The sequence below is a fragment of the Manihot esculenta genome, chromosome 1, assembly GCF_001659605.2.
Source record: "Manihot esculenta cultivar AM560-2 chromosome 1, M.esculenta_v8, whole genome shotgun sequence".
Lineage (NCBI taxonomy): Eukaryota > Viridiplantae > Streptophyta > Magnoliopsida > Malpighiales > Euphorbiaceae > Manihot > Manihot esculenta.
The window spans coordinates 35,572,131-35,598,781 of record NC_035161.2 but is presented as its reverse complement, the minus strand read 5'-3'; the positions used below and the strand labels follow the sequence as shown (position 1 = coordinate 35,598,781).

The 26,651-nt window shown below is 34.5% G+C and overlaps 4 protein-coding genes across 5 annotated transcripts; all 4 read left to right on the top strand.

Moving 5' to 3' along the window:
• The first annotated feature begins 1,241 nt into the window (after window positions 1–1,241).
• On the top strand, window positions 1,242–8,442 carry LOC110625736 (uncharacterized protein At2g24330). Of its 2 annotated transcripts, none has more exons than XM_021771473.2 (6): window positions 1,242–1,610; window positions 2,563–2,839; window positions 3,387–3,531; window positions 3,926–4,035; window positions 7,209–7,632; window positions 7,821–8,442. In XM_021771473.2, the coding sequence occupies exons 2-6, from the start codon at window positions 2,594–2,596 to the stop codon at window positions 8,087–8,089; spliced, it is 1,194 nt and encodes a 397-aa protein (XP_021627165.1). In that variant the 5' UTR covers window positions 1,242–1,610; window positions 2,563–2,593; the 3' UTR covers window positions 8,090–8,442. The 2 variants fall into 2 exon arrangements, with proteins under 2 accessions (XP_021627165.1, XP_021627089.1); XM_021771397.2 differs by having other exon boundaries at window positions 1,243–1,610; window positions 2,560–2,839.
• A 636-nt stretch (window positions 8,443–9,078) lies between these two features.
• LOC110610455 (proteasome subunit alpha type-3) lies at window positions 9,079–13,671 on the top strand. Its single transcript, XM_021750384.2, has 10 exons — window positions 9,079–9,298; window positions 9,527–9,566; window positions 9,682–9,765; window positions 11,171–11,244; window positions 11,479–11,565; window positions 11,657–11,741; window positions 11,925–11,971; window positions 12,380–12,445; window positions 12,948–13,038; window positions 13,447–13,671. The coding sequence occupies exons 1-10, from the start codon at window positions 9,195–9,197 to the stop codon at window positions 13,516–13,518; spliced, it is 750 nt and encodes a 249-aa protein (XP_021606076.2). The 5' UTR covers window positions 9,079–9,194; the 3' UTR covers window positions 13,519–13,671.
• Window positions 13,672–14,550: 879 nt separating this feature from the next.
• LOC110625051 (probable GTP-binding protein OBGM, mitochondrial) lies at window positions 14,551–21,343 on the top strand. Its single transcript, XM_021770666.2, has 6 exons — window positions 14,551–14,854; window positions 18,904–19,123; window positions 19,264–19,372; window positions 19,655–19,737; window positions 19,824–19,886; window positions 19,979–21,343. The coding sequence occupies exons 2-6, from the start codon at window positions 18,986–18,988 to the stop codon at window positions 21,068–21,070; spliced, it is 1,485 nt and encodes a 494-aa protein (XP_021626358.1). The 5' UTR covers window positions 14,551–14,854; window positions 18,904–18,985; the 3' UTR covers window positions 21,071–21,343.
• Window positions 21,344–23,881: 2,538 nt separating this feature from the next.
• On the top strand, window positions 23,882–24,772 carry LOC110625223 (metallothionein-like protein type 2). The gene is made up of 3 exons (XM_021770857.2): window positions 23,882–24,042; window positions 24,146–24,220; window positions 24,360–24,772. Exons 1-3 carry the CDS (start codon window positions 23,912–23,914, stop codon window positions 24,454–24,456), a joined length of 303 nt encoding a protein of 100 aa, XP_021626549.1. The 5' UTR covers window positions 23,882–23,911; the 3' UTR covers window positions 24,457–24,772.
• Window positions 24,773–26,651: the final 1,879 nt, after the last annotated feature.

Genomic DNA, 26,651 nt, shown 5'->3' with positions numbered 1-26,651 from the left:
GCTCTTTCTTTGTTTATATATATACTAAAAAAAGGCTATATCACCAATGATAACTTTTTTTTTAATCAAGATGCGAATTGGATTGATGCAAATAAATGCACAATAAAATAAAATAATAAAAATTAAAGTGACCCATAAATTTTGGTGTGTTCGTAAATTGACAGCTGGAGAATAAAAACAAATAATCAATTATTTCATAAAATATATTTACTTTTTATTTATATTAAAGTATGCGCGACTTCTTTCAAATTTTTTAGAAAACAGCATATGTGACTTTGATTTTGTCCCCCTACATTCTTAGGCAGATATATTAGTCTGGTAAATTAATATTTAGGCATTCATTAATGAATTTTATTATATTATAAAAATTAAATAATTATTTCTTTAAAAAAATAATATGTGTAATGCTCATAGTAAATGAAATTTTATATTTTATTAATGTTTTTATTTTATTTCTTATAATCTATTTGACAAGTTGATGTTGAGGAAAATAATTTCTAAAAATTATTATTTAAAAAATATTAAAAAATAATTAAAATTATTTTGACATATCAATATAAAAAACTTTTCTCAAACTGTTTTTTTAACAATATTTAAATTAATACTTTCTAAAAATGCATTTCCCCCCAAAATCTACAGCTTAAAATCATAATTCAGTATTTTAATATGTATTTTGCGGTTCTATCGATTAAGCTTTTAATGTAATTATACAGTTGCATAATGAAAATAGTTAAAATAAATATAAAATTTTTAAAAAATTCAGTATATTATTATAAAAAGTTTTATTTATTATTTTTGAAAAAAAATATATTTTTCAGTCTCTCAATAAAAAATATTTTAAAATAATCCGTTCATTTTTATCCTCTTAAATTATGTACTATTTTTCTTTTGTAGGTGATAATCTATTCCTTGGTCTTTCAATATTATACATTTTTTAAAATTTTAACATAATTTTGTAAGTGAAAAAATATGAAAAATATAATATAATATTATTTTATTTTATTTTAATTATATAACTTATATGTTTTTTAATTTATATTAAATGAATTTATTTTCTTTAGATGGACAAGGGTTTTTAAATATGTCTAATCAACGCATTTATAGTATTATTATTATAAATAGTTGTATTCACCTGCTGATCCACGTACCGCCGTTCGCTCGCGCCGCGTTGCCAGCACTTAATTTCCAACAACTAACCTCCGTTGGAGCCTAAACAGAGTGTAAAAACCCATTTTATAAATCGCGAGAAATAGTTGTGAAAAAACCTGATACCCTTGATCTCTGAGTCTGGGTATCAGAGACCCCCTCCCCCCTTCCCCTCCTAAAATCAAGATCCCTTCGACGTTGCTAGGGTTCTGCTGCCATCGCTGAGCCCATTCAACTCGCTGCTGCTTCTCCTTCTCTTACGAACCGAGGATCCCCGAAGCCGTCGCGCGATTGTCCTTCGCGATACCCTTGCCAGTGGACCAAGTGAATATTTTACGTCGTTTTTCACATTAACTCAATTTCCCTTCTCCAATTCTCTCTCTCACACGCACTCACGCCTTCGTATTGCTGCTGCATCTTTCGAGCTCAAGCAACCGACGCGACTGTCGTCAATCTCAATCCAGGTATCTATTCTTTACTCACTTTTCTTTTTTTTTTTCCCCCATTACGTTTTTCTCTCTTTCTTTCACCCTCTCTTGTTGTTATTGCTCATCTTGCTGTGATTTTATGTATATAGAGGTATTCATTTCGTTCTGCAAATTCTGGAAATGTAATTTTCTTGTCAAATTTGACATTTTCAACTGTATTGATGATTATAGCCTCTGGCTTTCTTGTAAATGCATGCCATTAACTGTCTTTACTCGGTGTATATTCTAATGGACAATTCCTTGAATTCTTATTATGTTGTCTTTTAACTTAATACTTTTAATTGATAATTTGTTGAACTTAATTTATGTTAGGTGTTTTAAGATCATAAGTTGCCGACCATTGATTATACCGTATGCGTTGAGAATTGTGAAAGTGGTGATGGAATTTCTCAACCTCTAGTAACCTTCCCAATTTCTGTTGTTTAAGTGGGATGGGTATTGGCCTTTCACAATTTGTGTACTTCTTAATTTTCGCAGACCATTACAGTTTTTCAATTTGTTTCTACGTTGCCTCTTCCCAAATCCTATTTCTGTGGTGAGTTTGATTATTCTATTCTTTGGATAGATTTGAGACACTTCAAAGCAAAGAGGATTCCTGCTACTACCCGGATGATTTAATAGATCGACTGCCCCATCCATTTCTTTCTGGGTGGTCGTAGATCTCATCATTTTCATATTTCTTTCCCTGTTTGTCTGGCCTTTCATTTTCACTTTGGATCTTGTTTTATTTTCTTTTGAATCACTCCTTTTTATTTTGTTTCTTTCTAATAGGTCCATATACCATATTATTATTATGGCTGAATTTACATGATTTAATAATGTTCTGGTTAAGAATAGTTAGAAAGTAGAATCTTCATCAATTTTGAAAAGTAACTTGATTATTACGTATATTTATGAATGATTCTCCTTAACTATTATCTTTCAGTAGTAGTAATAGAAGAAAAAAAAGAGCAAAAGGAATGGCAGAGGACAAAGGCATAGCAGATGAAGGAAAGAATGAACCAAGAGTAATTGACGAAAAGAAGCGCAAGGGTGTTATCTCTCGTATTTGGAATGGCATTTTCAGACTTCATGGAGACAATTTTGAGAAGAGACTGCAAAGCATTTCCAAGAAAGAAGCTGCTGTTTTATCAAGGATGAAAAGGAGATCCCTTACTTGGAGGAAGATGACTAGGCATCTCATTATTTTCTCGGTCATTTTTGAGGTTATGATCTTTTGCCTCATCTACTTTACAATGAATTCTCGGATCCAAGTGGCAATATATCACTAAAAAATGTTTATCTAAGAACAAGAACACCACTATATGTACTTGGTTTTTCTTTCCTTGTTCTCATGTCACTTAAGGATGCAGATTGGTTCTTGTCATTCTTTGTCTGTTAATCCAGTTTCTGTTAGCAGCTTCCAGCTACCTTCTGGGAATTTGCAGTTGCATAAATATGTGTTCCCAAAATCAGATGTTCTTTGATACCTTTTGTTTCTATATCTGCCAATTGCAGATATATAAAAACAACACTGGTAAACATCTGTATATTGATACCAGATGATAATAAATTGACCTTTGGTGTTTTCACCTAAACAATAGGTCTAAGAGCATCATTTGGTATACAGGCACGTGCCAATTCCTAGTTTGAATTCGAGAAAAGTAAAGTGTTGTGAAGTTGACATCTTGCCTTATTCATGGGTTTCCTTTGCAGAGTCTAATATTACCGGTAGTGAATTGCCTTCTTACAATCATTGTTCCATAAATCCAGGTAATTGCAGTAGGCTATGCTATTATGACAACAAGATCAATGGATTTGAATTGGAAGATGAGGGCATTTCGGGTTATGCCTATGTTTCTTTTGCCTGGTATATCATGCCTTGCATATTCAGCATTTGTGAGCTTCAGAACTATGTGTAAGTGTCTAAAACTTGCAACAACTTTGGTTTCTTGGAGATTTTCATGTTTATTCAAGGCTTCGTTTCCTTTTAGATTCTTAGAGTATCGAAACTACTTTTCTAATTGGTCTTAGTCTTTACCTGAAACAGAAGTCTAATTAAAAATAAATCTTTAACTTAATGCTGGAGTTGCTAGGCCCAATAGCATATGAAATGAAACAGAAATCCAGTCCAACAAATCAGAGTACTAAAATGAATTTGGCAGGTGGAAGTTATTTTTATTGGAAGAGAGGGCGCCAGTTCTCAGACTTGAGGCTATATGTCCAGCTGCCATCTTGATTTCCTAAATACAGTTTGACTCTTGTAAATTTATAGGCCATATTAATTATCCTTAATTCTTATGTTCATGAAGGTGATCGAAGGGATCAGAAAACTCTTGAAAGGCTGCGGGCTGAGAGGCAAGCTAAAATTGATGAACTTAAAGAGAAGACAAATTACTACACTACGCAGCAACTTATTCAGGTAATCGTAGTAAGATAGTTATGCTATTTGGTCCAATATTTGTGCTTCTCATAGAATATCTCTTTGGAGATCTTTTTTGTTTTTCCTTCTGTGCATGTTTTTGTCAAAGGTTTGTACTTGGGGCATTAGTCTGAATGCATTAAGCCAACATCATTTTATCTATTCATTGTTTTCGCAATTGGCAAATGATCTGTTAATTTGGGTGTGCGAGTGTGTATGTGTGTTGAATGAGATGAGGAACAATGTTTATGTATTTTTATTTAGACTTAGTTACCAAAGAAATCCTGTGAGCAGTATTTTCAGTGATAGTGCATTCTTTTTCTTTTATCAATTAACCATAAGAATTTTCAAAATTGTTCCTGTGAATCATGTAATGATAATGTAGCCAAATAAAACCAGGATACTTTAATCACTAACGGCAGCCTTGTAATACTCTTAACTTGTTTTATATGTATCATGGTCGAGCCTAACACCACTATCACCATCAACATGGCTCCACCATAGACAAGAACATAGCTATTAGCGCGTTTTTTTGAATCTAGTTGGCAACAGTCACCTATAAAATAAAACTACTGTTAATCGAGTTTGATGCATTAAAATATTTTATCCTATATGATATTTGCGCTACAATTTTTTTCTAGTTTTCTAGTAGAAAATGAAAACTGGGAATGAAAAATTGTATTTTTTGATGGAACCAGAAGTATTTCTGTGCAAGTAATATGTCACATAACCAGATTCTCCATCACAGAATAATAGAAATTAGAGAAGGAATAGAGAAAACAAGGGAGGAGTAGAAGAAAACAGAATTAAGAGAAAGATAATCTTTGATTGCTAATGATCTTGGATATCTTGATCTTTACAAGTTCGTTCCTATTTATACTACTTTGGGTGCCACAACTACTTTCTACAATTACAACTAAATATAGAGACTAATCTAATACTTCTTTATTCCTTACTCATAACATTCCCCACCCCTTGAAATCATTCTTGTCCTCAAGAATGAAAAAAATGCTGAAAATTGAAATGAATTTCTGTGGCTTCTTTCCTCAGACTTGGTCAAAAGGATGTGAAAATCCCACATAGCAGCTTTTGCTGGTCAGTAATCCCCTGAATTTAGAACCCAAATGCATGTTCACTTCCTGCACGTGCTTGAGCTGAAATGACCCATAAGGCTTGGCTGAAGATGCTAAACATTTTTTTATTTTTTCCTTCTCCAAATTTCCTATGCTTGTTCCTTCAAGATCGCAATAGAATTTGATGTCATAACCTTCTTTCTTTCTCTCCTTGCTATTTCCCATTTATCTTCCATAAGAATTCCAAGATGACAACAGCTGAACTCACCATATTGGCTCCCAAAATACTGCTACGTGTTTCCAATACCCACACTTTTTGTAACACATTTATCTTTCTTTTTTTCAAGAACATGTCCAAAAATAAAAAATTCATTTTTGGAAATGATTTGTGCAAACACTTCAGATTCAATGAATAGTGTCCTCATTTCAAACTCTAGTTGCCCGTCATCAGCATCTTTATCGTTCTTTTCCTCGTTAATCTCACTTACATTAGACATATCAACAAAAAGCTCCTGCTCCACCTCAATGGTCCTGTCTTTCTTATGCAAAATTTCACAAGAAACATCTTGTTCTTCACTAGGCTTTTCAAAAATTTGATTTTCATTGATCAAGACTGCAATCTTTTCCTCTGTCACTTGAATTGATTGCTCAAACCTTTCCATTTTCTGATCTAAATTTTCTATTTTTTGATATAAATTTTCTACTTTCTGAATCACTTTTTCGAATCTTTGTTCCAACCACTCCTGTTCTTTTAATCTTCTATCTAGAATCTCTTGAACTTCTTTAAGAAAAATTTGTGCCAAGTATTGCACTTCCATGATCCAAGAATTTTAAGAAAGAAAATCAATAAAGAGTAATTTGATTTTCAGAAGCAAAATGGTAATTCAAGGGAGAAATTTCTAGAAAAATCGATAAAATAGAAAGAAGAAGAATTTCAAGAAAGGGAGAACACGAAAAGAATGTGAATAAAGGAAGGAATGGAAATTTCAAGAATTTCAAGAAATAAGTCCTTGAAATGCTGGAAGTGAGGATTTAAAGAAAGAAAACATAAGAAACTAGAAAATAATAGAACAAGAAAGAATTTGGTTCAAGAATTTAAGAAAGAAAGGGGTTCCAAAGGGAAGAAAGAAGTTCAGAAACAAGGTTTTGCCAAGAAAATGAAGAAACAAAGCAAGAACAGAAGGAAGGAAATGGAAGAAATTTCTGCAAATGAGAGGAAGGAAATTCTGGAAAAGAAAGAAGGAAAGAATAGAGGAAGAAGGAGAAGAATTCTCAGGGACATAAGAAGAAAAATTCTATCAACAAGAAAGAAGAGAAGAAAAAACAGAAAGAAGAAAGAACGGTAAAGAAAGAAATTTTAGGAAGAAGAAAGAAGAATTAGAGGGAAGAAAGCAGAATAGATGAAGAAGAAGGGAGGGAAAGAAGGAAGAAATCTCAGAAAAGGAGGAGGAAGGAAGAAGAAAATCAGAGAGGAGAAGAAGAATAGAGAAATAATATAGGAAAGAACCTGGAATTTAGGCCTCTAAATCGTTGGCTCTGATACCACTTGTCACATAACCAGATTCTTCATCACAGAATAATAGAAATTAGAGAAGAAATAGAGAAAACAAGGGAGGAGTAGAAGAAAACAGAATTAAGAGAAAGATAATCTTTGATTGCTAATGATCTTGGATATCTTTATCTTTACAAGTAAGTTCATATTTATACTACTTTGGGTGCCACAACTACTTTCTACAATTACAACTGAATATAGAAACTAATCTAATACTTCTTTATTCCTTACTCATAACATTATATTATGGACATGATAGGTAAATTTGGCGAGCTGTGTTAGTGTCATGATGTCTACCTGCGCTGCCTTGAATAGAAAGGATTATGACTTGTGTTGGATAGCTTGCATGTGTTTCCAAAATGGGTATTTCTTATCTACTTATGAGTCTCAAAGGAAAAGAAATATAAACAAAGTATTTTATCTAGCAGATGCAACGCAACAATTGGTGCTATCCTTTTATAGGCTTGTAGCTTTATGGACCATGTTTCAAATGCATGATACCATGTTTGAGAATTCTTCAATTTTAGTTTAAGCCTGGGTCTATGCAGAGATATGATCCAGATCCAGCAGCAAAGGCAGCTGCTGCAACAGTCCTCGCATCTAAGTTGGGTGCAGATTCTGGCTTGAAAGTGTATGTGGGAGATGAAGATAAGCTCAATAGCGCAACAAGGATGAGTAATGATGTTGAGTTTGTGCAAGCTAGTGGCCTTAGGAATAGAAAGCCAGGGCACACTAGATCCAGTAGTGCAGGGAGTTCTCCAGTGCTTCATCGTGATGAAGGAATGCTATGTTCTGCACAAAGTGAAAGTCTTCAAACTGCTCAGGAAAAACCGCTTGTTGTTGAGCATCAGAATCCTCAAGGTTCTGCTTTGCAAGAGGGGGGATGGATTGCTCGATTAGCTGCATTACTTGTGGGTGAGGATCCTACGGAATCATATGCACTGATATGTGGAAACTGCCATATGCACAATGGTAAGTGGACACACTTCAATTTATCAACTCGTGTTCGGATGGATACTGTGCCATCCCATTATGATTTACTATTTGCAGCATCACCAGTGCATTTCGGTGAACAAGACATGCACCAATGCATGTATATCCACTTACCGTTGCAATTATTGTGTTCATTAATGAAGTTTATGGCTTGTTGTTTTGCTCAGGACTTGTCAGGAAGGAGGATTTTCCACACATTACTTACTACTGTCCACATTGTCGTGCCTTGAATCAGCCAAAACATTCAGAAGGGCATGTCTCTGGTTTTAATTCCCCCAATTTGGGCAATATGAAAGGTGAAGATAACGTTGATGTTGTGAACAGTGCCAGCAACCTCTTGGGTGAGAGCATTCTTACAGGCAGCAGCCCTACTAGAGATGATTCAGAAAAAGAGCAAGAAAGAGGAGACATAGGATCGGGGGAGTTGGCTAGTTAAGATTGCAGATACAGGTGATTGATTATACAGCGTTGAGCCTATTATCATATCTGTCGGGTGTGTTCCATTGATTGGTGGATTTGGAGTAGTGTCGGTTCACGTGTTTGTTAAACAGATATATACGCGAGTGCGGGTTTCAATCTAATCATCTCATGTCTAGTTTGTTATGGTTGCCAATGAGTGATGGAATTGCACAAGTAGAGGTGATGCAATTTGACAAAGTTCAGCCCATCACCTACTGTAGAGTATGGGTGCTATTGAGTGAGACGGATTTTCATGTAACAAAATATGTTGGGAGACTTGGTGGTGCATACCCTATTATCATATAAATGGATCATTACTCAGTTGCAGAATTTACACTCTTTTTAAGTTATTTTCATATTGCGGAGGTTAAGTTTGTTTATTTTATGATAATAAAATGATTTAGAACGAATTCCGTAATTGAGACTAAATGAGTAATGAGTGGAGCTCTTTTTAACAAGTATCACTAATCGTTATTTAAGTGAATCTTAGAAGATTATGGGGATTGACATGGATACGCTGTCTGGCCATTCCCCCGAAGGGCAACAGGATTAGACTGGAGGCTGAAAAAGAAAAAATATAGGGGGATTAGATTAGAGGAAATTTGTACTCGGGTTAAAGAAAATAAATGGAATTTTGACGTGTAAAATGAAATTCAATTCCGAATAAAAATTTGGGAATAAACTCATTTCAAAGTTCATTCAAAATTTGAAGAAATTTTTTAGTGATTAATTGAATCCCCTACTATATAATAATGATAATTTTCTTTACCATTTGTAAAGAACAAGAGAAAAAAAAAATTACAATCGTAAATTTGTTTTTCCAACGCAATTACAATTACCACAACTATTTCGAAGAGGGAAAACCATAATTACGATGAAAAAATAAAAAAGAAGAAAGAAACGAAAATCGGCTTTTTTACATATTGGAAGCCCGGCCCATAGTCCACCTCAATTCTACCACCAGCGTATCTTTCCTTTCCATCTGTCTTGAGATCGAAGAAAACTTGCGGTTGCGGAGCTCTATTTCTACTGAAGGACCTCACGCTAGTAATCACACAGAAGCGAAGCGAAAGGCTAAAAAGATGAGCAGCATAGGAACAGGTTACGATCTCTCAGTCACCACTTTCTCTCCAGATGGCCGCGTTTTCCAGATCGAGTACGCTGCCAAAGCCGTCGATAACAGCGGGTCTTTTTTCTTTTTCACTCTCTTTTATGTTTATGTTTGTTTTCAGAATAATTACTGTACCTGTCATTTATTTTTATCGTCCACAACTATTGTTTCCTTATTTTAACTTGTATGGTTAGTTTTGAAGTGGGCATGGTGTAAGCCGGGGAAGTGATGAGCTTCATTAGGTTTTTTTTATTTTTTTTTTATTTGCGGTTTTGATGTTGTTTACCGTTTTTGTTTTTGCAGTACTGTTATTGGAATCAAGTGCAAGGACGGGATTGTTATGGTGAATTGCATTTCTTCTTTGATTTCATCCTTTTCCTTCCGTTCATAGTTCAGCGTTCCTAGAAAAATATATGTGACTTTACAATTGGACTTGTATTTTCCCTTGTGGTGTTTAGGGTGTGGAGAAGCTCATTGCATCTAAGATGATGTTGCCGGGTTCCAATAGGAGAATTCACTCTGTTCATCGGCATTCTGGCATGGTACAAACTGTTTTTTTTTTTTTTAATTATTATTATTAATCTAGTGCCCTTTTACTATTTTTTTTATTATTTTTACTTTTATCATGGTGGGTAACAAAATGAAAGAAAAATTCTAACTTTACATTGTACTTCTAGGTCGCTCTTTATTGGGTTCATTGCAAATTTATGTTGTTTAGATTTTGTCTGTTTGTTATTCGGGGATATTTGTTGTTGTGATTTATCTTTTACAGTGAAAGTTGATAAATTGGTGTCTTTACTCTTTCACCGCATATCTTATGCGACTTGGCCACATTTTGTCCAACATATAGACACGGCCCCAGTGGATGTATTTCCATGTGCTTTTCGAGTTTACATGCTGATCAAATGAATGGAATTAGTTTTGCCTCTTTAGTTGGGATTAATTCTGACAGACATTGTGGAATATGTTTTATACTTACATTTGATCTATGTGTCTAATTGTCATTGGTAGGTTTGGAAGCAAAGATTTCATGTTAGCCAAAGGGAAGTATGGCTAACATGTTAGCCATAGTAAATGGTTCTGATCGTACAAAGACATTTTATATAATTAATGTATGTCTTGTGTTGCGTCTCTAATTGTGTTTCTCTATGTCTGTGCCAGACAAATTTGTTGAAGAATTTAAATAATGGCTTCATTGGAGCAACTCTTTAATGATGCCTGTTATGCAAATACTACTTAACACTGTACTTATTTCAATATGTGGCTGCTTGCATTACTTGCTTTTGGACTTGAATACCACTCTGGTTTTCTCCATTGTTCACAAAACAATTTGTGCAACAAAATGTTAAATTTTCTTCAATGCATCTTGGGTTGTAGGAATAGTACAAAATTGCCTTCTCCCTCATAATCTCAGTATAATATTCTCTCACTTATCTTATAATGTAAATGAGGTCAACATGCATTTTTTAATGGTTTTTCTATTCAAATGTGTGAATGTATGCTTCCATTCAAATAAGTGTAAATAAAAGGGTGTAAGTAGATTTTGTGGAACTCATATTTCATGAAAAAAATAAGGTGCTGGACAAAGTGTACAAGGACTTGCCACACACCAGTTGTTAATGTACTTCCACAGAGTATTAAATCTTTAAATATGAGGCTAGCCCATATGATGTTGCTCATCTATTTCTTGAACTTCTAAGTACACCACTTTTGTTATTTCTTCCATTTCAATTGGTGGAATTTGGAAATATGCTTTTTTTTAGTTATCTTATGTTTTTCCGTGTCTGACCATGCTGTTCAATTGGTCCTTATTAATATTTCTGCACTTGGTTTGGTCCTTTAAGTCCAAAAATTGGAGCATTAAAGTTGTATTGGTGTACATTTTTTAATATTCTAACTGTGCATTTGCATGTCTGTCTGTGGACACCATCTATATTCAAATATCAGGCAGTTGCTGGTTTAGCAGCTGATGGAAGACAGATTGTTGCACGAGCGAAGTCTGAGGCAACCAATTATGAAAGGTTGTTGTTTAACAATGCATTGTTTTTCATGCTAGAACCCACTTGAATATTTACAAGGAATCATTATATGGTAGGAAACTTTGACTAGTTTAGCAATTAACATGGATATGGGAGGCTGAAACCCTAATTTTCTTTCCTCAATGTGTTTGATTATCAGAGATTGAGCATGCTTTTTCAATTTTTATTGTGCCTCAAAAGGTCTCTAAGCTTGAGTTTATTTTTTCTGATCATTAGTGTTTATGGTGAACCCATTCCTGTGAAGGAACTTGCTGATCGGGTTGCTAGTTATGTGCATTTATGTACACTGTACTGGTGGCTTAGGTAAGGAAATTATTGATCCTTTCTTTTTTATTTCTGGCAAACAGCTGTCATCCCTTCAGAAAACAGTTAATCAAATTTGTCAATGCTACAGACCATTTGGTTGCGGGATAATTCTTGGTGGTTATGACAGAGATGGACCACAATTATACATGATTGAGCCATCTGGCATATCCTATGTGAGTTGAATTGCCTTTATTTTAGCTATATATTCACTAGCTCTTTTCCATATAATTTTTTCTATTGATTTGTTGATGATTGCCATTACTTGGTTTTTACTTGGTAACTATTTGATGGTTGTATTGTTTGGAGTTTCTTATAAATTAATTTCATGCTTCAAATGAAAACAAAATTTGGTACAGAGATATTTTGGTGCTGCAATTGGAAAGGGAAAGCAAGCTGCTAAAACGTAAGTTCTCACATTTTGCCGCAAATGGCGAATTTATCAAGCAATATATTCATGATATTCATTGCATAAAAACAATAACTCTGTGTTGTGGATATCTTTCTTTCTTTTTTTTTTGTTACACTTTTCTCATTAAATTTTTGAAGATAGCAATGTAACTGTGGTTATCAAATTAAGTAATTTTGGATGAAGTGAATAAATTTTGGTTGAAGGTTTCTATCAAAATAACATAGCAACCTGTTCTGATTGTGGAATTTATCATGCTAAATTATGATTTTATCTTTGATATCCCTTGTTTGTTTTGACTTTAAAGATATTGCGTGGTCATTATATTAACATTACATATATCAAGCTAATGTTTTGCATGCTTGTCCTTTTCATTTCTAATGATTGTATGAATGGTTTGGACAGAGAAATCGAAAAGTTGAAGCTTTCTGAAATGACATGCCGAGAAGGGGTTATTGAAGTAGCAAAAATGTGAGTATTGCCTCTTTCCCTCTGAATAAAATATGTTCTCTCTTTTTTGAATTACGGTGCATTCCATTAACCTTTTTCTTTGCTGATCTGTTAATTGTATCTGTTCTTTCCTCCCCTCCCTGTCTCCTCTCCTGTCCTGTCTCAAATTCCTTTTGCTACCTATGGCAAACCAAATAAAAATTGCCCGTCATAAAATGGGAACACCAAAAAAGTAAAACATAGTTTTAAATGCAAAATAATTTAAAAGATCATTGAAAGATATTGATAGGTCAGCCTTATTAGCTTGTTTATTTGTTAAACCATTCAGGCTGAGAAAATATGTATGATTGAAATATTTGATGAGCATTGTCTCTCACTATTTGGCTTTAGGTACAATTTTAGTAATTTATATTAATCGAAAGCAAGAGGTATGAACTTTAGAGGGGGTGGGATGTACTTGTGGGCTTTGTAGTTAGTAATTTGTGTGATTTATTTATTTATTTTCCATTTTTGTTTTGAGCAGCATTTACAAGGTGCATGACGAAGCAAAGGACAAGGCCTTTGAATTGGAGATGAGTTGGGTTTGTGATGAATCAAATAAACTGCATCAGAAGGTAATTTCTGGCCCTATTTTACTTCGGTGTTCAATTGCAGTAGAGAAGAAGCATTAAAATTGCAGAACTCCACATTTCTTTTTACCACTACCTCTTCCAAATTGAATACATACAAGTAAATAGCTCGGTTGGACATTTGAAAGCAATTTCTGGCAAGCTCTAGGATTTTTAGCCAAGCACTTGGATGCAGCGTGCACATAACTTTGAACAGAAAAAAAAGGGAATTAAGAAAGGTGATGCGTGGACCTGATTTCCTTATTTTTGAACGCATGAACTGTTGGTAATGTTGGTACAAGGATATTCAGGCATGTAGGTTTTGTATGTTTAGGAGCTGGTTGTCCCAATGCAGGCTGGTTTATATTTGAGCGGCTGGGTTATGTATTTATTATGAATTTGTGGGACTTTCAGGTTCCGGATGAACTCCTAGAGGAAGCCAAGGCAGCTGCCAGGACTGCACTTGAAGAAATGGATGCCGATTAAAGCTAATAATCTCATTTTCCCCGGAATTTCCCTAGTCAGAATCGGGTGGAATGGGTTTATTTTTGGTGAATCCCATATACAATTAATGTCCTGCAAATTGTTAACATGTGCTTGATCTGAGTTTTTTTTTTTTTTTTTTTTTTTTTTTTTTTTTTTTCAAGGGACAATCAATGAAATTATTTATTTCAAATAGAAGGGTTAATTAAAACAAAATTAATTGAGTTAATTTTTATCCCTTTTTTTTTAATTTAAAAAATTTTCATTTTAAAATAAGTAAAAATCTTAAAATATTTTACTAGAATTTGTTTGAATTTTTTCTTTTATAAAAGTGGTCGGTCTACGAGTCAAATATGATAAAATGTCTGATATTGAATTATTGATACTCATGTAAACGATTATGCTAGAGTATGAATATGATAAAATGTCATCCTCATGTATATCAATTTCAATCTATTACAATTTACAAATACAACCAATCTCCAGTTAACTAATCAATCATTCAGCTTTAGAAATTCATCTCCATCTCACTCGCTAGAAGTAATAAGTTTGCATTAATTAATTATATAAATAAATTTAAATAATTTAAAATATATTGAATTGATCCAAATTAGTCAGATTATTTATTTTTTAATAATCAATCTATCTCAATTTCAAACTCAATTATATGCTATTAAAAAGTTATTTTAGTATAATTTAATCCGATAGAATACTTAAAAAAATATTTTAATACATTGCTATCTAGTAGAGCAGTCCACGACCATTGATAATGAATTTACATTGATTTTAATTAATTTTATTTATTAGAGTAGATTTTTTTTTATTTTTCAATTAATTTAGTTTGATTTAATTATTTTTTTAAACCAATTCCATTTAATTATTAGTAACGAAGAATTTTAATTCTTATATTATTTTCATTAAGCGTAAAGACCTTCCTCTATTTACCAACCATTGTCCACCTATTCTCATCCCATTACTTCCTGGTCCAGCCCACTGATTCCTAATAAAGATATTTTTTGGCCACCTTAATTGGAGTCCATTGGACCATTTCTTCTTCTCTCGGCTGTTCTTCGCATTAGTTTGTTCTTCACTTTCTATTGTCGACTTCGCCGCAGAGCCATTCAATCTTGAGTTCTTAACGGCTATCTCTCTCTGCTCCACTGTCTGCCTCGATAATCTCGCCTTCATTCTCGACTTCTGGCCGTCATTATTTACAACCTCGTCATGGATTTTGCTGTGACGCGCTTCAATCTATTGGTTCTTCAATTGCTTGAGTTGTGATGCTGTGACGCTGCCTTCTCCATGTTCTCACTGTGACGCTAGTTATTGCTTGCCTCTGGTACGGTAGTATGATTGATTTTTTCACTGTTATGTTTTTGGGCTGCCTCTGGTCTGGTATACTTGGATACAATTTCGTGCCTTATGATATTTTATGATCATAATAAGTTTTCAATTTGCAAAATATTGGATTTTTTTTTGTTCCTAGACAGCTAGACTTGGTTTAGTTAATTAATCGATTAAAGGGTTTTGCTAATGAGTGAATCATTACACCAATTATAATTATACAGTTATTATAGGAGTGCAGAACAGATGAAGCTCACTTCTAGCGGATTAATGCAAACCAAAAAAGTAAAATTTCTCTAGTTTGTACTTATTACTTCGATTGGTCTATAAAAATAAGGAACTCAACTGATTGCACCAAGCCGCTGCCCTGCAACCTTCCCTCCATCTCTCCCCTCGACGATATTGCAGTCTCCTCGTTCTAGTGCTCAAACAATTGTCCTTCCCTTTCTCAATATCTTCTCTCGAACGACCACTTGTTCGGCCTCTGAACTCGACTACCTCCATCAACGACACAAGCAGCTCCAGTGTTCATATTTTCTGCCTGTGGCTCTCCAAGTTCAGTTGTTTCATCGATCATTTCCCTTTGTTGTTTCTGGTTTCACTCAATTCCTTTGTGGCATCTTTAAAATGACAACACTCTTTTCCTCATTTGCTTCACTTCTCTACCCAGATTTTCTTTCAATTTTCTGAATCATTTCTCAAGTTTTCTTTGAGCTTCGAGTCTTGTGTGCGATATTGAGCTGAGGTTCTGCTGTTTCGGTTTAGATTTTCGCTGTGTTTTGTTTGTTTTCCTTGTAAAAATTCAAATATCGTAATCAAAATGACAAGATGGATTGCTGTTTATGTGTACAACTATAGTATCTGACATGCTCTGTTCTGAGCTCAGTTAGAACTAGACATAGACAGTATTCTATGTTTAAGTTGAAAGCTGAAATTGCTGCTATTTTGTTGCTTGGATCTTCTCTAAGAGAGATTATTAACAGCTCCAGCTGCACAAGCACAATTATATAAGGCCACTTTTTTATTTTAGAAATAACTAATTTTTTATGAGGATGAGTACTAATTTTTAGTGTACAGGGAGTATTGTATAATTTTTTTCCTTTTCTAAAGGAAAATGGGTTCTGCAAATAGATAAGAAAAAGTAAAACAGATGAACCAAACCAAACTAAACCAGTTGAGATAATTTTTTCACTTTGTTAGGTTTGATTTTATTTTCTATTAGATTCAGCTTTTTACTCATTTTTAGTCTGGACTGAACTGAGCACTGCTTACCTGTATTGGCTATGGACTGACTCTTGAGTTCCGAGTGAAGATAATATGGCAAACACAATTACTGAAAGCAAACCATCTAAAACCCATTCTTGCTAATTCGCAATGAAATATCCACCTTTATAGTCATAAATCAAATACCCAATCTAGAATTGATTCACGGATGGAATTGAACTTGTTTACAATAATACGACAACATTCCTGTCTTTTGTGTGCTGCTCAGCTGCTAAAAGTCAAGCCAGAAGTATCTCTGAGTATTGTATCAACGTTGATAATTGTCTTTCAATCATCATGATGAATTCCTTTCCATCCCTTGGTTTCGAAGAAGGTGGAAGAACATTGTTGTGCCATTAAAAAAATGCTTGAATTTCAGTAGGTAACTATTAGCAAACCACCAATTCAACAGATTCTTCGTCACTGATGCAACAATGGGTAGTTTGCATCAGTAGATAGTTATTCAGTAGTGGGTAGTGGCGTAGATTATGGATTTATGCATTAGTAATAGGTAGTGGCTAAGAACACGGGTTTTCTGACGTTACCACTATGTTTTGTTTAGTTATTTTCAAATGCTGATTTGTAGGAGGTTAGTCTCCATTGTGCTATTTTAAGTTTCTATTTGTTAGAAGGTAGTTAAAACTCCAACTTGTATTTAAGTTGATAGCATATTAATAAACGTTAGTTAAGAAAAATTTTCAAAAAGTCTTTGAGAATAAACAGAAGAGGTTACAGGTTCTCTCAGACGAGCTTGACAACTTTTCAAAATAGATTGTAAAAAGAGAATCTATCCTTGCTTTCTCCTATCTTGCTAAAAGACTCATCATGCAAACCTATAACTAGATTCTACACATGCGATCCTAACAATTTGGTATCAGAGCTAGAGATTATGGGGACTCTATCCAGCAACAATTAGGCAGAATTCTCACCTTGTTCTTAGAAGAGCAAGCAGCCAATAAGGCCTGGCATGATGAATTAAATTAAAAATTAGAAGCTCTCACTTGTGATATTGTCAATTCAGCACAACTCACAAAAATTGGTAGTCACTCTCGCACCCAAAAGGCCAAAGGAGTAATAGGTTCTGAAAATTCAAGTAGAAGTACCATTGTTTCAAAATTTACCTGTTTCAATGGATGGGAGGATCCTTTAGGGTGGCTCAACAGATATGATCATTTTTTCCAACATTAACAAACTTCAGAAGAGAAGAAGGTTAATCTAGCTTCATTTCACTTGGAGGGTATAACACAACTATAGTTCCTACAATTGTTACAAGACTATCCGAACTTGACATGGGAATATTTCAAAAACGGGTGCAAAAAACTATTCTGGTTGGAGTTAGTTGGAGTTAGCAAATGATGACCAGGAGATGTCACAATGGACCAGCCACTGGCTAAATAGTTCCTAGAAATTTCCTAAGCTTGCACTTGAAGACAAGTGCATAGTGGAAGAGGGGACTAATGTTAGCAAACCACCATTTCAACTGATTCTTCGTCATTGATGCAATAATGGATAGTTATTCAACAATGGATAGTGGCATAGATTATGAGTTTATGCATAGTAATGGATAGTGGCTAAGATCATGGGTCTTATGATGTTATCATCATATTTTGTTTAGTTATTTAGTTCTTTGCATATTTTGTTTAGTTATTTTCAAATTCTGATTTGTAGGAAGTTAGCCTCTATTATGCTATTTTAAGTTCTTATTTTTTAGGGGGGTCCAACTTGTATTTAAGTTGACAGCAGGTTAATAAACGTTAGCTAAAAGAATTTCAAAAAAGTTTTTGAATACTTTAAATTCAAGAGATTATATGTTCTCCCTAATAAGCCTGACAGCTTTTCAAAATAGATCTCAAAAAGAAAATCCATCCTTATTTTCTCCTATCTTGCCAAAAGACTCGTTACACAACCCACAACTAGATCCTACACGGGATCCTAACAGTAACCATAAAATCTCTGGCTCCCTACGGCATTAGAATGGTTATTTCTTTCTTCCTTTTTTTTATGTTTCAAGCTGATTACCCTAATATCAAACCAAAGCTCATTGGTGGCATTAGAATGGTCATTAATGTTAGAACCATGGCCAAGGAGACTCCTTCCAAGGCCTGGTGTGGAATCCTATGAATGGGTTCAATTCTTTTAACAATGGACATTTTCCTTTGACCCCATTAGTTTTCATTATCACTAAACAATTTTTTTTTTCTGTAAACTGAAAGAAAGTTTTATTCAAGGGTTTTAGATGAATGTAAGTTCAATCAATTTGGTCTTTTAGTTTCTTTCATTTTGTGTTAAATACACCATATTAGCCTTCTCCACTCTCTGTTGTTAAAATTCAATTTCTTGTTGATTGTTGATTTGATGAATGTTTTGAATGTCTGTTTCCTTTAGATGCCTGTATGTGCTCATTCCTGATTATTTCATCTTTTATTTGGTTATCTCAAATTCCTTTCTAGCATATTGTTTCAATTGTTGGTCTGTTTATGGCACAAGTCGTTGGGCTTACTAAAGCTTTTACTTTGCTTGCAACTGACAATTTAGCAAATTTTGGTAAATGTGATTGTTAAAAGTGATGCTTATTGTGTTTTTATGATTATCTGGACATGTTATAATAAAGGAAGGCGGATTCTTTTTGTTGGAACTGGCTGTGAAGTGCTGTAAATATCAATTTCTTTAGTTATCTTGTATGGGTCATGTTCAGCATCTGCATTGTGGCATGGTTTGGTTTACAATTTTCCAGGAATGTCTCTGTTGCTGGTTCAGTATCTAAGATATTTCTTTCTATAGGTTGCTGAGATAAGCAAAAAATTGAATGCCAACTTTTTCCATTTGAGGAGGATTTGAAGGATATCTAGACAGGAAAGAGAGAATGATGTGGTTACGCGGCGCAAAATCCTTTTGCCACATAGATGCCTTGAGAAAATCTTCTAAATCTCCATGGATCTATTTGTCTTTGTTCTCTTGTTCAGACGCTACTCACACAAAAGCAAAGTGTGCCCCTTTGCAGGTCTGCCACTCTATTTGTTTCTTCCCTATTTCTCACATTTTTATAACCCTAATAGCTTCACATAATTCTGTGTAATCATTTCTTGATTTTTTTTACTACTTGTTCATCTTAGTAAAGGATTATTAGGGGGCTATTTGTAGGAAACCAGTATGAGAGATAGGTTTACACTACATGCTAAGGGAGGTGATGGTGGCAATGGTTGCTCCAGTTTTCGCCGAAGTCGACATGATCGCCGTGGCAGACCTGATGGTATGTTTATTAGATCAAGTTTTATAACAGCATTAAGTATGATAGATGTGATACTATAAACCAAGTGGATACAATATTATCATGGTTATTTTTCTTTGATCATAATTTATCTAGTTTCTCAATCTTCATACTGGGTTCAATTTTTTCCCTTTCATCGTAATTATTTCCGTTGAACTTCATAAATGTAGCTGATTATTGCATGGTGATTAAGAGCAAGTGCATTAAAATTTGTGAAACAGTCTTTATGGTAGCATTCTGGTTCATGTGGATTCAATAATACAGGTGGAAATGGTGGAAGAGGTGGTGATGTGATTTTAGAGTGTTCCCCTGCAATCTGGGACTTTAGTGGTTTACACCATCATGTTGTATGTAGTCCTTACCTTTCCAGTATTTTTTCAACACTACTAGTATTATTGCATGAGGACACTCAAGTTCTGCCTTTATTGTATAGAATGCAGTGAGAGGGGGGAATGGAGCTTCAAAGAGTATGATAGGAACTCGAGGGGAGGATAAGGTTACTATTTATAAGTTCTATAAACGGCAAGATTTTATGATGCCACCTGTTGTTTGGCAGTTTATCTAACCATGAGTACTCGTGTATAGTAGGTTGTGCAAGTACCTATCGGCACTGTAATTCATCTTTTGAAGGGTGAACTTCCATCTACAGTCCAAAACTGTTCCAAAACAGACTTGGACCCGTGGGAACTTCCAGGCACTCTCCATACCGATCAATCAGAATCTCACTGGCAGTCCATCTCTAAGAGCACAAACATGGAAAAAGAAGCTGAGCCATCGGATATTTCTGGTGGCTCATTAACACAAGCTAAAGGAACTTCAGAGGAATTTGCAAGCATACAAGCCATTCAAAGAGAGCCAGCAGATGTGGAACATATACACTATGATGTTGCAGAGTTAACAAATCTGGGTCAGCAAATAATTGTTGCTCGTGGAGGGGAGGGTGGTTTGGGTAATGTGTCTTCTCCTGATGTTTCAAAGAAGGCCAAGTTAAGTAAGCCTGGAGTCAATAGGGATATAGTCTTGGATCCTGATATGTCCAGTGAGGATCAATCCTGCCTTAGCAGTGGGTTGCCTGGCTCAGAGGCTGTTCTTTTGCTGGAACTGAAAAGCATTGCTGATGTGGGCCTCGTTGGAATGCCAAATGCTGGTAAAAGTACTCTTTTAGGAGCTTTATCCAGAGCAAAACCTAGGGTGGGTCATTATGCCTTCACGACTCTTAGGCCAAATTTAGGAAAACTGAAGTTTGATGACTTCTCAATCACAGTGGCTGACATTCCAGGACTCATAAAAGGTGCTCACGAGAATCGTGGACTTGGACATGCTTTCCTACGGCACATAGAACGTACTAAGGTTTTAGCTTATGTGCTAGACTTGGCTGCTGGATTAGATGGCAGAAAGGGATTTCCACCGTGGGAACAATTGAAAGATTTAGTTTTGGAGCTTGAGCATCATCAAGAGGGCCTGTCTGATCGGCCCTCCTTAGTTGTGGCGAATAAAATTGATGAGGCAGGAGCTGATGAAGTATATGAAGAATTGAAAAGAAGAGTTCAAGATGTTCCTATATATCCAGTTTGTGCTGTCTTGGAGGAAGGGGTACCAGAACTAAAAGCTGGTCTTAGGATGCTTATGGATAGTGTGAAATTGCAGAGACTTAGTTTAGATAAAATCGACTGTTCATGACAAATTTGATAGGAATACTAGTTCTGTTTATGATAGGTTTTACAAAAAATTTATGCCCATCATATCGAGTTTCATGTGGCACCTAGGGCATCTTGAAAACTAAGCTTGTGCAGGAATTGCCGGATAAGCAGTTGGCTATTGAAGGGGCCTCTGCAATGGGTGCCCCTTGTCAAGAATTTTAGAAATTTTAGATGTAACTGACATGTTTCTTTGTATGATTTATTTAACTGCAGGCCCCATAATATCTAATTGAGATCAATCCTATTGGAGTTACCTACTACCACCTCCAGATACTTGTTACACTGGTGGAAGTTCTTTGAATGCTGCGTGCATGCGTTGCCGACTTGCCGTGTCTTTTTTATTTCAACGAGAAAGGTGGAACGTCTCGGGACTGTTTTGGTTCATTTGACTTGAGCATTTGTACGTGCATTTACCTTATTTCTGTTGTTTTTAATCATATTTTTCTTGAAGTGGTGATAAATTAGCTGGTGCCTCACCGGTGGTACATTTCCACTAAACGCTCTGATCTGAGATTTGATGGACCATTTAAAATAGCTGTCATTTGTCTGAATGGGGCCATCTTCTCTTTTTTTTAGGGGGGTGGGCGGACCATATGAGCATCTGATTTTTCATTTGCGTTGAAAAGGACTCGACCACCGGTTGTCAGCATTTGAGTCCTGTGTCCTTTCAACCCATTACCTGCATCTCAATCATGGAAATCTGAAATGCACGTCAGCATAACATCTATCTAATCTTAAGCTCCTTACCGGCCAAACCTTCTCAGCAGCATCAGACCTGACATTAGATCGAATGTCCCAGTAATGCATGAAATGGGATTCAAATGTCTTCGAAAAAAAAGTGGGATTTTAATACCTTAGGACCTCAAGCATGAAGCTCATTCACTATTTTGTTGATTAAAGACAAACTCCCTCTCTCGTCACAATCGTTATATGTAGGTCATTCATAAATATTCACATGGGTGAGAGTGAAGACCCAATTCAATGGTGGCAGCTCTCTTGAGCTACCAGTCCTATCATGCACTTCTTTTTGTCCTGGTATGTGGTCCAAAATCAGATGGGCATGCATGATGCATGTGAATTGCATAAAACAAATGCGGCAGAGGAATCAACAATAGTGGGTTTCGTCATGAGTCCCTTATCTAAACGATGGAGCTTGTACCCAGATATGGAAGATCCTATCTTCTATCTTCATACTTCAATACAGGTACTTTTTGAATTTGAGGATCAAAATAATGATGAATTATGAAGCTAGTGGGAACACGCAATAAATATCTTGTAAATAAAATAATCCCTTCATTGACGAGGGGAAAAAAAAAGGAATGTAGACAAGATGTTGAAGTTAGGAAGAGAACAATTCACACATTCAAAGGACACAGGAAATTCAAGGCCCACCAAACTGGAGTTGTGCACTATCCATGAAAACTAGGCTCTAGCTCTACTAATAGTTGTAGTTTTAGCTTTTAAGCATGTCTTTAGCTCAGTTAAGACATTTTGGACCCCAGCAGCTGCAGCATCCACAAGTCGCAAATTGCCGAGACAGATCTTCTGAAAAGGAACTGAAGGTCCTAAATGTTAAACAAATAAAAGAAGATAAGAAAAGTGCATTGGGCTTGGGGTGAAAAAGGCAGATTTTTTGTAAAAAAATATATACATAGATATAGATATAAAGACAGGGTATCTGATTGAAGTAAATAGTACTGCAACTCAAGCACCAAAGCTATATCACATGCACCACTCTTTTTGCTACAAAAGTGAAGGATTCCCAAAGCAAAAGCCTCTTATTCTCTGCCCATTTCATTATGATTTTATCCTTCTTTCTCTGTAGCAGTAGGGTAGGGTAGGGTAACTCTCTCTCACTTTCCATGTCAAAAATTGTATTGTTTCATTCTAGTTTAGAACTGCATGCTTTCATTACATTCAAAAAAATTAAAACAACATAACATGATTAACTAGAAAAAAAAAGGTAATAATTTGCATTCTTTATATTTAATTAAAAAAAAAGATCTAGATTACAGAATTATAAAAAGCCAATGTTAAGGATGAAATGATACATTCAAGCGAGTGAATTGCTAATGTAAAAAGCTGCAAGATTATGCCTTAATATCTAGCTGACGTTTACATCATTCATACATATTTTTATTTTATTCTTATTTCAATTGAGAAATTATTTATTTAATTTAAAAATGGTTCGACGTTATCAAAAACAATAATATATTCTAATTGTCGGCTTCAATTTAACTTGTTCTCTTGATTTCTCCCATGAAAGTGATAATAATCCTTGTAGAAAATAATTGCATCCTTTTCTCTATGATTCAGACAACTTTGTCTACTGGAAAAAAGTAAGACTTCTTTTTTAATAAGCATTAATTCCTTGACCCTAAATTAATTTCTGTTTGCTGTTAATTTTATTTTATTTTTTTATTTTTTTTGAAATGGAATTTTATTTTTAAATGTTGGATTCGTTTTAACTATATTATATATTCAATTTGAAGCGTTGGCAAGCATATTAATATAAATTAAAAGTTATAAAAGAAATCATTTTTTTTATTTTGTTCAAACGCGAGAGGTGTTAAGATTTTGTTTAGAAGAAGCCAATTAATTGATTTTGTTAAGATAATTAATATATTTCAAATATTATGATTTGTGATGACAAAGAAAGAAAGGTTAGAGAGAGATAGAGAGAGATTTGTCGGTTCTTACCTAGGGGAGATAGAACCTGCCACACAGATGTTACTGACGTTAGATGTTTCCACGTGTATGGTGGATATGAAAGACTTTCAGCTCCAACTGCAGTATAAATTGGAGCTGAGGCAAGCGCCTTATGATTCATCCTATAGTTGAAGAAATCAATTGCCAAGTGATAAGCCTCTTCCAAATCCCTAAGAAAATGTCTTGCTGCGGAGGAAACTGTGGCTGTGGCTCTGGATGCAAGTGCGGCAGCGGCTGCAACGGGTAAGAGTTTCTTTTTCTTGGAAAATTGTTTCTCATACACCAAACAAACTTCCTAAGATTTTCTCTCCAATCTTTCTTTCCTCATCTTCTTGAATTCTTGCAGCTGTGGCATGTACCCTGACATCTCAGAGAACACCAGAACTGAGACTCTCATCGCAGGAGTTGCACCTCCTAAGATGTAAGACTCACAATCATTTTGGGTTTGAATTTGAGACCTTAATTGAGTTCGGAGAAATTCTATAATTCTATTTGCGCAGCTAAATCGAAGTTAGATTCTTGATTGTACAAAGAATTGAGAGCTAGTGTGGTTTTTGCAGGTCCTATGAGGGTACTGAGATGAACTTTGGTGCTGAGAGTGGAAATGGGTGCAAGTGTGGATCAAGCTGCAGCTGTGATCCATGCAACTGCAAATGAGAAAGCAGCATGGACATGGACCTAGCAAAGCCTGTACTTGATGTTTTTAATAAATCCCCAAAAAAACGGATGCAAAAGGGTTTGTTAATGAATATGTAAAATAGTTGTCGGCTTGCTGCTGTAAATAAAACAGCCATAGGTAATCAAAATCCTTGTATGAGGATTTAATTTCCTGAATGGCTTGTTTTATGTGTTAAGTGTTTCTGCTTTGCTGGTCTTAACTTGGTCTTCTGTGTACTTTTGGAAGGGGAACTCGATTAGTGTTGTTGTCTATGGTTATAACTCCTTTTAACTTAAATATGATCTACTTTTCCCACCTCCTCTTTCGTTCTTTTCTATAATTATCTGTTATAATCGACTTCAATTTGTTGAGTTTCATAACTACTTATGCTATTGATTTGATGATAAAGATTTTATTATGATTTCATCTAAACTAACTTGCCTACCACTGACCGGAAGAGTGCGTGGAATCCCCGATAATCAGGTTTCTATTTTCCTCCCTTCCCCATGTTAGGTTGAGTCCCAAAAAAAGCGCAAACCTCTGTTTATTTGTCAATCTTGAGTTTGAAACCCCGGAGGCAGGTGATGATGACGTCTCCCAAACACCTACTGAAAAACAATCTAGATTTGGTCTACCAACTCGTGAAGTAACAAATTAGTTTAGAAGATTTTATGATAGTCCAAAATTTTAAGATAATTAAAAATTTTATAATTGTTGAATATTTTATATTCATTAAAAATTTTATTATCATTAAATATTTTATTTATGAAATTTAAATATAATATTAAATATGACCGTTATGATTTTATTTTAAAATATTTATAATCATATATAGCGGTTAAATTTTCATAATAAATAATTTTCGTCTTTACAAATATATAAACTCTCAATTTTTTTTTATTATTTTTTTTTTCTGTGTTACCTGCTAGATTATAAATCAGATAAATTTTTGTTGTCTTGATTCTTGGAAAGTATATTTCAGAAAAACCTGTTTAATTTTGGGGATTACAAAATAAATTCTTAAGGACAGTGTTCAACACGACTCAGGTTTTATTGTTTTATCCAATATTTTCAACAATCTTAAGGATTTATCTTTACACAAATGGAATCAAATGTTGTCACTGCCTTTGCTTCTGCACTGCCTACTCCAATGACATTATAACTACCACTACTTCTGTTGTTCTTTCCGCCGCCACGCTTCTTACTTTTGCAAATGGTGGGTCTCTTCTGTCTACTGTCCTCACATCTCAAAAATTGAGAATCAAGACATGTACCTGCTGTTGATCCAAAATTGCATGAAATATGGGTCTATTCTAATAAGGTATGTAGGTATACAATTATCAGTACTCTTTTTAACCATTTCTTTGATAACTACTGTTCCTACAAGGAAGCCAAGAAAATATGAGATTCAATGAAATATGGGATTCAATGAAAAAATATGAGATTCAATGAACTTGAAATATACTGCTAAGGATGTTGGCTACAAGAGCAAATCTTGTACAAAGAAAAAGTGCACAAATCAAATAACAGGTATGAAAACAAGAAATCTGATTATAAACTCAAGTTTAATAATCTCATCTTTAAAAGGAAAAGAGTGATAAATGACAATCCTCCTAAACCAAAAATGAATTTAGTTGAAGGAGATGACATTGTTGCTGCGGTTATTTCTCAAACTTTTCTTGTAGCTAATGTGCTAGAATGGGTAGTAGATTTTGGTGCTACTAGGCATATTTGTACAAACAGAAATGCATTTACCTCCTACTTTATAGTGGGGGAAGGAAAAGAACATGTGTATTTGGGTGAGTCTAGGACTGCAAGTGTCCTTAGTAAAGGGAAAGTTTTTCTCAAACTCACATCTGACAAGACATTGGCACTTAATGAGGTACTTCATGTATCCAATATGAGAGCTAATTTAATTTCTGTAACACTATTGAGAAATGATGAGATTAAGGTGTCCTTTGAGTTAGACAAAATTATACTGACTAAAAATGATATTTTTATTGAAAAATGTTATTGTAATCAGAGACTCTTTATTCTCAATATTTTTGCAATAATAAATGGAAATACATCATCTTGTGCTTTTTTGCTTGATTCTTTTGATTTATGGCATGTTAGATTAGGACATGTTAGTGCTTCTTATATTAATAAAAAATATATATATATATTATGTAACTTTTATTGATGACTATTCTAG